Here is an 11,267-nt window from a genome sequence, read left to right as displayed (position 1 = left end):
AGAGAATGGATGGGGATTTCGGTTTCGTAATAAACGCTTCAATAAAATATCTTCAAGGAAATTGCCAAGAAGTAATATATCCGAGAGCCTAGACCTGAAATTTACTGTTTATATAGTGCTTGTTGAAATAATGGAAACTTTTCACTTGTACGGTATGCAACAAGTGTTTCCTTTCCAACAGGTAGCTTTTTTTTGACATATAAGGGCTTAACAAAAACACGACGTTCTATTTACAGGTGAAAGGTTTACATTATTTTAACACGCACTATATAAACAGTGATTTGCAGGCCCTGGCTCTCGGAAATATTACTTCTTGACAATTTCCTTGAAGATGTTTTATTGAAGCGTCCATAGGCGCTTCAATAAAAGATCCTCGGTTTTTACTCCCCTCTCCAAATTCATCTGGGAAGGAGCTATTTCCGGTCGGTCGGTTAAACGGTTAGAATGGCTAGCCAAAAAGTCATATTAAAGCCAAATGTAGACGCGTTTTTGCCCTCATGAGAATTTTGCATCAGATAAGAAACGCATCGGCTCACGTGTATGAGGAACATACTAATGTTAATTTTCGATAATATATTTTAAGGTAAAATATATAAAGTTACTAAAACTAAGTATAAGAAGATAATATTATTATTATCATCCTCTTATGGTATAAATAATTAAAATTATGTGTAATATTTTTATTTCGTATAAAATTATCTTTTGGAAAAAGATGAAAACTCATTCCTTTAGAAGTAAACATATTACTTTTGTAGTACGGTATGCAACAAGTGTTTCCTTTTAACCAGGTAACTTTTTTGGCATGTTAAGGCTTAGCAAAAAACCGATGTTACGTTCGAGAAATTTTCCAGCTTTCTAATATTTCAACAAGCACTATATAAATAATAACTTATGAGTCCTGGATGTCGTAAATATTACTTCTTGGTAATTTCTGGGAAGATGTTTTATTTAAGCGCCTATTGGCTGAAGAGCCGTTGATCAGCCTTGGAAATAAGGTTTTTTTTAACTGGTCCTTATGACCAGTGACCCCTTAGCATATGAATTATTAAACTGGTCCTTATGACCAGTGATCCCCTAGCTTATGAATTATTAAACTGGTCTCATATAAAATATGCCAATGTCATTTATATGCCTTAAAATACATATACTACATGTTTAGAAGTTAGATTATGTTGGTAACATTAACTTTGCACGAATTCAAAATAGTTAACTTTATTTTACGAGTAGCACCAGAATAGTACAATATAGTACTATCTCACTTAAGACTACTACCAGAGCCTAGAAGACCCTCGTAATTTACCGTATTACCTCTCTTTCTCTAGGCCCCGTAACTCCAGAGTCCCCGCCCCCCGGTCCGTTACCACGTAACCAGGTAGCCTACCGTACTCGGGGAAAAGCGAGACTAGATGATTGAAGGTTTGAGGCCGGAGGGGGGTTAGACAGTTCCACTCGTTCAAGGGATGCGAGCGAAGGGACTCTACATAAAACCTCGCTGTACATAGGGAAATCCAAATTGATATAAACCTTTAATTAATCTAATATTATTTGGAATTATTAAACTGGTCAACTTCTGTTTTTTTGATATTATTTCGAATTAATAAACTGGACACGGTGACCAGTGACCCCCCAAATTTTGAATAAATAAACTGGTCTGAACAATTAATTAACTGGTCTTTGACCACCTGACCACCGTTATTTCCAAGGCTGCCGTTGATAGATCGGGGCTATTTTCGCCTCACGCCATCTTTATACGGCTTAGGAAATTATGTTCTTATTTTGCCATAATTTGCTTCATCGCAAAGAGATGGCGCGAAGAAAACATAACCCCAACTCTGAGGGCTGGGCGTCAGCGGCCCTTTATGAAACCGAACTGCCCACTCATTCGTTATTCCTATCACCAAGTGTCCATTATCCTATAAGCTTTATTCTTCCAAAATAGAATTTAATACATTAATGCATCGACATATTCTTACTATCTAGGAAAAATGCCACTACTGGGATGGTTTTTGCAATGGACGGGAAATTCATAGTATAAACAATATGTCACTGACAATATGTCACGGACATTTAAGTACACATAATCCCCCTATGTATTAACTATATTTTAAATATTAATTGTACCGAGAACTTTTCAAAGCTGCGTTTCATTACTGATTTCATATGTAACATAATTACTCATAAGTATGCCTCTGTATAACATTTCCATTGAAAAAAATTCAATGAGACCTTGTTTCACGCGGAACATACATTAAGCGGGCCCAAAAATGCAAAAATGCTTATAATCCTTGCGCTATTGAAAAGGTTACCATGGATGAAATCATGTGATCGCGAGGCACGAACTAAACTTGACATGGGCAAAGCCAGAAACGCGCGAGGAATTCTCACTAACTTCCGTTTCCCATCAGTAAAGTTGATGACGCGTATTTCGTCACGGAATTGTAAGTGACGTAATTTACGTCATATCCCGTGAACAAGGTTTCATTAACGAAAATGATTTTATGGCATACTTATGAGTGATTATGTTACATATGCTGATTTGAAATAACGATTTTAACAAAATTTCCAATTTTCTTGTACATTAACTTAATTTTTCGAGTTAACTGGTTTTGGAAATAAGGTAGCGAAACGCGAACACTTTGATTTAAATTGATTTTAAGACAAACCGAATTTTTCGAGTTACCTGGTTTTGGAAATAAGGTAGCGAAACGCGAACGAGTTTGATGACGCCTATATCAATTGGCACGAAATTCAAATATGACTATAGTGGGGTGGGGTTCATTTTCCCAACTTTTCATATCTCCAACAGTTCATATATCCAACTTTTCATTTCGCCAACTAGTTTTTTTAAAGGAGTCCCCAACTGTTCATTTCACCAACCGTTCGTTTCTCCAAATACTAGATTGGGTTGGGAAAATGAGTTTTTTCAAATCTACCGCTCGGAAAGGCAATACTTTATATATTTCCAGAGGGGGGGGGGGCCGAACTTTCTCCATGTTTTTAGAAACGAACGGTTGGCAGAGGCGTAGCGAGGGGGGGGGGGGCGCAGGGGGCATCCGCCCCGGGCGCCACTCATTAGGGGGACCCAAAACTGTTTGACGACCTTTTTGTCAACGGAAAACGTTGCATTTTGGGGATTTTATATGCTAAAAGGGCGCCATTTAAGAGATTTGCCCAGGGCGCCACAAACCCTCGCTACACCACTGAGGTCGGTTGGTGAAATGAACAGTTGGGGAAATGACCTATTCATTTCACCAACTACGTAAAAAAAAACTAGTTGGCGAAATGAACAGTTGCGGAAATGGAGCATTTGAGGTTGGGGTAATGGCCTTTCCCTAGCTGAAGACCGAGCCATGGACTAATTAATGTATACATTAATTAGTCCATGACCGAGCATTAAATATCGTTTTGAAGTTGTCACTAATTTTTCTTGCTCCAATATTATAGTCGCACTGGGGCATTATAACAATAAGGACATAATTCATTACAAAAAGTATGGTTAAAATCAGTGGCGTAGCCAGAAATTCGTCAAGGGGGGGGGTCGAAGAGGGTGGAAATTTAGTAGTCAAAGGTAGGCCCAAGGGGGGGTCTGGACCCAGAAACCCCCCCTTGTCTACGCCACTGATTCAAATAGACAGGTGTTTTTTTAATTAGACACTTGTGGTCAAGTCAGGGAGGGAGTTCTATGCATAGCTGTACACCAAGACTTAGTCTCGGGCTCAGTCTCACCAAACGTTTTGTTTGGCCTTAGTCTTGTCTCGGTCTCACAATAATTTCCCCAAGAACACGAGAGTCTCGGGCTCATAAGATTCTTTTTTAAATACGAGGGCTCGTCTCGGGCTCATTAATATTATTTTTTAATCACGAGAGCTCGACGTCTCGGGGCTCATATTTTTTTTTTCCTAAACACAAGAGCTCGTCTCCAACTCACAATTCCTCTATGACACCGCTTTCCGTGACGTCAGTTTTCTAGGGTCACGTTCTACAGTTCTACGGTTTCTACCCAAAGTTTTTGGTCACCGTTTTTTAGTGAAATGCAGTGTTGCCAATGTGTGGGATAAATCCCACATTGTGGGATTTTTGGCGATTTTATGGGCTGTGTGGGATAAAGGGATTTTTAAGCGAAAATCGTTGATTTGGTGGGATTTTTGGCTTGCATTTTTGAAAAAGCACTATTTCCAGAAATTCATAAACCGAAAATATCAGACTTCTATAATCACAATAACCATAATATTAAATCTCTTGCAATTTTAAAAATACTGCTCATTTAAGCGTACGTTTCAATCAAAGAAGATGGTAAAATGACTTAACAAAACATTTCCTAAAGATTTTTTTTATAAAAATTATTAGTAATGTTTATTTAATTTTTTTTCCGCGCTGGCCTACGAAACTTGAAAATATTTGGCATGTTTTCCGCCGAGTTTTGGGAGGGGGCGTGTCTAAAAACGTGTAGGGGGTTTGGCTGGAAATTTTGGAACTGGACTGTGGGATTTTCGCTCGTCAAACATTGGCAACACTGGTGAAATGTTTCTTTGAATTGATCTTGAAGAAAAATGTACTCTTTTAAAATAGTCGTTCAAAACTTCATTTTCCCAACTGACTCAATACCGCCTGGAAAGGCCGTTATTCAACTTTAATAATTAAGAGAAAAGAAATTGACCATCAAAATTTATTTCATAAAATTTAAATGAAATATATTAATATTTCTATTAAACAGAAATAATTACTTAAAGAACATCAAAATAATTAGAACAATGGATTTACATTTTGGAAAACATCACACACCCACACCATGTTTTATGCAGTTTAATGCGTGGTTTTTAGTTAGTAGTGAGGTTAGGGGGTCTGAGGAAATATTTTGATAAAGTAGATGGCAGCATAATCCTTTCCCTTACAGTACTATCTTAGGTCAAAATATGAACTATAAAATTTAATGGTCCTTATAATACCCTTTAATAATAAAAAGCTTTCACTTAAAAATATAGTATAGTATAGTTTTAACAGATTCTTATTTCTAGAAAGAGTTAGGCCTAGTATCATTGCTGAAATATTTTATAAAAACATTTTTTAACATAGTATTTTAATCCGAGCTACTACTGCTACTGCTTCGGCCATGAAAGCCCCAGCCATGCTTATGTTTATGCTTAAAGTGTTTGTGTTTATACAATTTCTTCAACTTCTTTGGTTTCAGCTAATTATTAGAAATGAAATTAGCTATACCCACTATTTCCAAGAAAATTTAAATAATTACCGGATTATGTCCCATCATGGCAGCGCCAGCCAAAGCTGCTGTACCTACTCCAAGCCCAATCGGAATGGCTTTACTAGATTTGTGTTTCTGTAAATATAAGCAAAGGCTATACTAGATTCCAGTATTCTTATTGAAAGCTCTTTCACCGTAATCCAATATTATACATGCTATTCAGTAACCAAACTACACAATCCAAAGTTAGAAATGGCACAATTTGGGCTTGCAAAACCCATCTAAAATTCTGTTAATTAATCCCTTCTTCCAAATGTTAGGTAAAATTAAATAACTTTAGATCAAACAATAACTGTTTGTATCTGTTGGTTAAAAATCTCAAGTTCTAGCAAAAAAAAATCATTAAGACATTGTTATGTATATGAAATAAAGTGAGCAAATATGAAAAGCCAAGAAAGTATTTTACAAGACAACAAAAGAAACAAAACAAAAACTAACGTGACCATGATGGCCACCTAGCATTCCAGTTGCCGCTCCAAGGCCAGCGGCCAACGGAAGGCCGCCTAAGACACCTGGAAGTCCACTTTTGTGATGAGATTTCTTTAAAATATTAAAATTTAAGGAACAAACTTAAATTTGTTAAAGCTAAGGAAATAATGTAAATGATAATCATATATTTCATGCAATGTTGCCAAATTAAATAAATTTATGGAATATGAATTTTTCAATTGTGAAAAATAAAAACAGCTGGCAACACGGCTATACACAATGGTAGTCAAATTAGCCTTTCAGTTAAATAGCATCACAGCAGCCAATTTGAGAAGTTAATAAACTTCTGTCTTTTCATATTGGCCGCTATGTGGATTTAGGTAAACTGAAAATGACAGGCAACAACGTTGTATATATTATATAGACCGGTATTTGAAAAATATTTTCAGAAAACCATTTAAAAATAAGAAAAATCTTGATTAACTAACTAATGATAATATTTAATTTGATTGGCCGTGTCACGTACGCCAGACTTCAGAAGCTAGGTCATACCTTTTTTAGACAGGGGGTTATGAGTGTAAACAAATAAAAATCTACGATATTCGATTTGTGAGAGAAAATATGTATAAAGTAAAATGAAACGAAACATACAGATATGCTCTTGAATACTTTTTTTCATGAAAAATAAGAATAAAATGGTATGCTAGTGTACTGAACCGTCTTTTACAATGATTTTATCATATACACTACTGTTATGATAGATAACTTTGTTAATATCGTCCGATATTACTGCCAATGTTATCGGCTGTACCCATATCGGTGCATTCCTAAATTTTTATTTTGTAAAAATTAGGACACCCGCTCATTTAAATGACCTTAGGTTAAATAAATTTATGAGATAATTTAAAAAGTAACAAATAACCAAAACATACATGATGTCCACCAGATAATAGCGATGAAACCCCAGCACCCAATGCTGCTCCTCCAAGGCCACTAGCGAGAGCAGCTCCTAAGCCCCCTTTATGAGCCGTATTAGGTGAATGCTAATAATAATTAAGAATAATCCACGTTTAGCTTTCTAATCAAACAAAGCACATTGAATTATAAATAATAATGAATAATACAGGATATGCTTGACCAGGATAACCTTGCTGACTTGGGTATCCTTGTTGCACTGGATAGGCACTTGGTTGAGAAGGATAGCCTCCCATTTGCTGAGGATAACCTGGCTGTGGTCCGGGGAACGAAGGTTGTCCGTAATTATACCCTGATGTTGGGACTGGAGGGACTTGGGGTATTGGAGGAACTCCGGGGAAGCTTGGACTCGTTGCCCCATAAGGCATTCCTGTGCCATATCCAGGAGTCTAACACGCAAAAAAAGATTAGAAAAAATACCCAGTTTAAATATATAAAATATACCGGAGAAGCAGTCCCACTAAATTCAATTAATGATATCATGGTATCACCATCAATGGCCAAATGGGATATTCTTTGTGAAGGTACCCGAAAAGTAAATTCAGCAAAGTGCTGACCATTTACTGCAATCTATAAAAACAAAGGAACATTTTAAAACTGAGATTTAAGTATTTAACATCAACAAACCTTAAAACGGTCTGCTTCGGCAAGAATGAGAATTTCGAAACTCTGGCCCACACTGAATGGAAAGAAGGCTCCATAACTCTCCTCAGGACCCCACATTTGCCCTTGAAGAGAGTTGCGAACTAATCTTGGCGGAGATGTGAAAACAGGGCTTAAATGTAAAGCAATGTCATCTCTGGGATTGACATTTGGACCACATTGAAGATTCACTGCAAAACTAAGAATATTTTACGAATTTACATAGGTAGAGTCACAGGAAATCAATCAAATGTCAAATCATGTTCAAAATGATTCTATACTCTACCATCGTGAACTTGGATGTGCTTGACCCTGAACCTTCAACATTCGGCCAGAGTTAAAGCCACCCATAATCATGTTCGTATATGGTATAGCCTGAAAGAAAAATTTATTACATATAAATAATAAATGGCTACATTAAAATTAAAACTCTTGAAAATAGAGAAACGCCTATTAACACCCAAGCCTTTGAAAATGATACAAAATTGAAAAATCCACTAACTGGGTTGTAAACTGGAGGGTCCATTATATATTGGAAATGTAGTCAAAAAAAGGTTAAAGATATATATATTTTAACATAAAGATAGAAATGAGACAGTTATTAAGTATTTAGTAACATATTTAGCAACACGTCTCAGATCACATCCGGTGATGCTCGACTTCGCAATACGAAATTAAAGCAGACATCAAAACAAAGACTATATAAGCTATGTAGCGATAGCTTATATAGTCTTTGCATCAAAATGACGCATGAAATACTCATTGAATTGGGAATAATAGTATTATTCCCAACTCAATGGAAATACTCGCTAACTCAGAGCAAGAGTCAAGCAAGTCTGAAAACCCCTATTTGTGTAAAACCAGTTTTAAGTTCGAAATCTAGCATAATAACAATGATAATCTAATAATGAAAATTGTTCAAAATAGAGTGAAAATATAGATTGAAAATTTTGTACTGAGGCACCTTAATTTAAAAACACTCAAGGATTCTTATTTTTAATTTCTTTCAATAGTCACGTATCTTGACTTACTTGACTTTTGCTCTCAGGTAGCGAACTATAGTAGGTAAATGAAAGTGTTACCAGTATTACGCTAGACAAAATTACCGCATAAACAAGCTAGGCAAGCCAAATTAACTTTTTGTCCCAAATAGTCATAGAAATCTCATAGGTAACTAGAATGCTGCCGCCTACGGCCGAGCTTGACGCCAGTTCGCCTTGAACCTTCAGCCAATGAGAGGCCGTAGAGTGGTTCCGCCAAGGAGGATAATAATCCTCCTTGGATCCGCTACTATAGCGGGAGATAAATGACGTCATTCTCTCTGGTGACATTAAATTCTTGGCAGAACCACTCTTTGAGCTCTGATTGGCTGAGATCTGGCTATCGTCTGCCACGACGTTTGGCCCATTTGCCAGTTACACGGCAGCATTCTAGTTACCTATGAGATTTCTATGAAAATAGTGTAGCGTAGAAGGTAAAAAGATTGCATGAAAGAAACTGTTGTGTAATATCATAAGTATGACACTTTATTCTCTAATCGCAATTTTATAATGATAGTGTGTTTCGCCAATTACGGTATTTACTTATTTATTTATTTAAATACATAATAGACTGCTAAGCTACAGTAAGCTTTTGTGCAATCTTACAGGTTGTGGCTTATGGAGATATGACAATAATATGATATAGAAGAATAAGAAGAAAAAAAATAAAAGAATAAAAACAAATACGTTAAACATGAGAAAAAAAAGAAAAAATGTGAAGGCAATAGTACAAACAGGGGATAAATGGGAACAGGGCGGGGTTACTGAGAGTCTATGAGATGGTTTCTAATGTTGCGTCGGGCCATCGGGCGTGAGGTGCAAAGGAGTACATCGCTGGGTAATTTATTCCACAAGGTAATTGTACGGACGGAAAAGTGCCATTGACGGGTGGTAGTACAGACATGTGGTTTGACTATCTTAGCATTATGACCTCTGGCGCGATTTAACGAATCTGGGGGAAGAAAGTAGCGGCCTCTGCTGTTTCGGTCTACGGTAAGGGACGTAAAGTTCAATACCACGGTGAATTATTTCTAAGAAACTGCCCCAACATGAATCCACATCTTCAGCGCTGAGTTCGTCATTCCAGTTGAATTGGGAAAGGTATGACTGAAATCCTTCGAAGTCCCCCTTAAAGAAATCACGACAAAGGCGAGTGGGTTGGGACTCGTGGTTCTGGTTTGGACTAGCTAGTTTGAAGACAATGACGTTATGGTCACTCTTACCCAAAGGCGGGAGTTGCTCAACGTCATAGACCAGGTGTTCATCGGTAGTCAATACCAGGTCAAGGATACTGGGACTTTGGAATAGATGGCCCAATCGGGTGAAGTCAACGACTGATTGAATGAGGTGATGCTGATGAACTGCGTCAATGAAGGACTTAGTGGCTTGATCGGCTGATGGGAGAGGTCGGGCTAGGGGCCATGAGATTTTGCGGTAGTTAAAGTCTCCCGGGAAAAGGGGCACAAAGTCCAGCGGTGCACAGTAGTTGATTACTGCTGTTATGACTTGTAATAGTTCTGCGTGATTATTGAACGAAGGAGAGCGGTATATAAGGCAAAAGATCAAAACCATAGAGGGCAGGTGGCAGCGAGTTGTCAATATATCCAGTCCAGAGAATTCAGAAAACATGAAGAGCGTAGCTGGCGGAAGTATGTCCACTTGGTGGACGTTAATGTTTGAGGGAAAAAGGAGCGGTGGCGCCGATCCCATGGGGGCGGCGGGGCCGAAGCCCCCATTGGTAAAACCGCCGATGTTAAAGGCCATTTACTTGTAAGCAAGAAAGTGTTGCCAGCAGCCTCATTCCAAGATTATTAGTGAGCTTCGGCCCCCATTGGGAAAAAAAGCGATCGGCGCCACTGAAAAGGAGAGCTACGCCACCGCCTTTATGAGGTCCACTCCGATCCATACGGAAAATGTTAAAGTTTGGGAGCTGCAATTCACTGTTGAAGATTTCAGATGTGAAACTAGTTTCTGTTAACGCCACGATATTCGTCTTGTTAGTGGTTATGATCGATGAGAGCTCTGCCAACTTGTATGCCGTCAAGGTACAGGCATTGGTGTAAAGGACGTTGAGTGCATGTGATTTCGTATTCCTGTGCATGGTGGAGACTGATGGGTTGCCCGTGAACGGAATGGCCAGAGGGTTCAAGGCACTGGTGTGAAAGGTGACATCGTTACGGGAAATAGTAAGTATTGGAGGTGGAATGTCGATAGGGTTCATTAATTGGGGATATAAATCTTAACGTCACTGAAAACTCTCCGCAATTAGTTAGCAGTCTTTGGAACTGACAGGTAACGATGCCCGAGCCAGACCAATATTTGAATTGTAACGCTTTTCAAAGTTTTATTTAGCCAATGTGATGAATAATTGAATAGGGAGATAAAATTTACTATTAACCCTTCCTTCGTTTCTGACGGTAGTTCTTTTAGAATTTGATACCTAAACGCGGTTTCACTCGTATTTTCCGCCATCAAACTAACCTGACAGTAATTTTGTCGAAGGGAGCAGGAAGTAATAAGTTTCCTGGAGGGCTATTCTGTAAAAATCAAAAATGACAACAAATTATCGATCCGTCAAAAATGGCAATGCGCATGTGGAGAAAGGTCGGATATCGAAATATCCAACTATCGATTGTGTAAGTTCAATTTTAAGTAGTGGCAGTATGTTATGCTATATCTGGTATAAACTAAATGCTTAAGCGGACGTAAAATACCTGTTTATTTTTGGTGCCCAAGACTTAAATTGGCACCATCGACGGTATGTTGAAGCATTTCATTAAAATCACTTACGTCGGCATTACAGACCGCCATTATTTTGAATTTGACCAATACTATTAATAGTTTGATATTTCGATAGCAGCTTCTTCTGCACACGCGCAGTCATTTTTACCGGATGATGAGTTTTTGTCATTTTTACCTCT

General features: G+C 37.8%; 1 protein-coding gene across 2 annotated transcripts; it reads right to left on the bottom strand.

The window, feature by feature from the left end:
- Positions 1–4,684: 4,684 nt before the first annotated feature.
- LOC149948193 (uncharacterized) lies at positions 4,685–7,963 on the bottom strand. 2 transcript variants are annotated; one of them, XM_090171510.1, is made up of 9 exons: positions 7,809–7,963; positions 7,593–7,681; positions 7,292–7,505; positions 7,109–7,234; positions 6,814–7,053; positions 6,622–6,732; positions 5,699–5,800; positions 5,249–5,335; positions 4,686–5,188 (listed from the first exon to the last, which is right to left on the bottom strand). In XM_090171510.1, the coding sequence occupies exons 1-9, from the start codon at positions 7,830–7,832 to the stop codon at positions 5,078–5,080; spliced, it is 1,104 nt and encodes a 367-aa protein (XP_090027636.1). In that variant the 5' UTR covers positions 7,833–7,963; the 3' UTR covers positions 4,686–5,077. The 2 variants fall into 2 exon arrangements, with proteins under 2 accessions (XP_090027637.1, XP_090027636.1); XM_090171511.1 differs by lacking the exon at positions 5,699–5,800 and having other exon boundaries at positions 4,685–5,188.
- Between the last annotated feature and the right edge of the window lie 3,304 nt (positions 7,964–11,267).

Source organism: Leiobunum rupestre, chromosome 4 (assembly GCF_980474605.1).
Source record: "Leiobunum rupestre chromosome 4, qqLeiRupe1.1.hap1, whole genome shotgun sequence".
Lineage (NCBI taxonomy): Eukaryota > Metazoa > Arthropoda > Arachnida > Opiliones > Sclerosomatidae > Leiobunum > Leiobunum rupestre.
The sequence above is the reverse complement of the archived record's forward strand: the minus strand, read 5'-3'. Positions and strand labels throughout refer to the sequence as shown.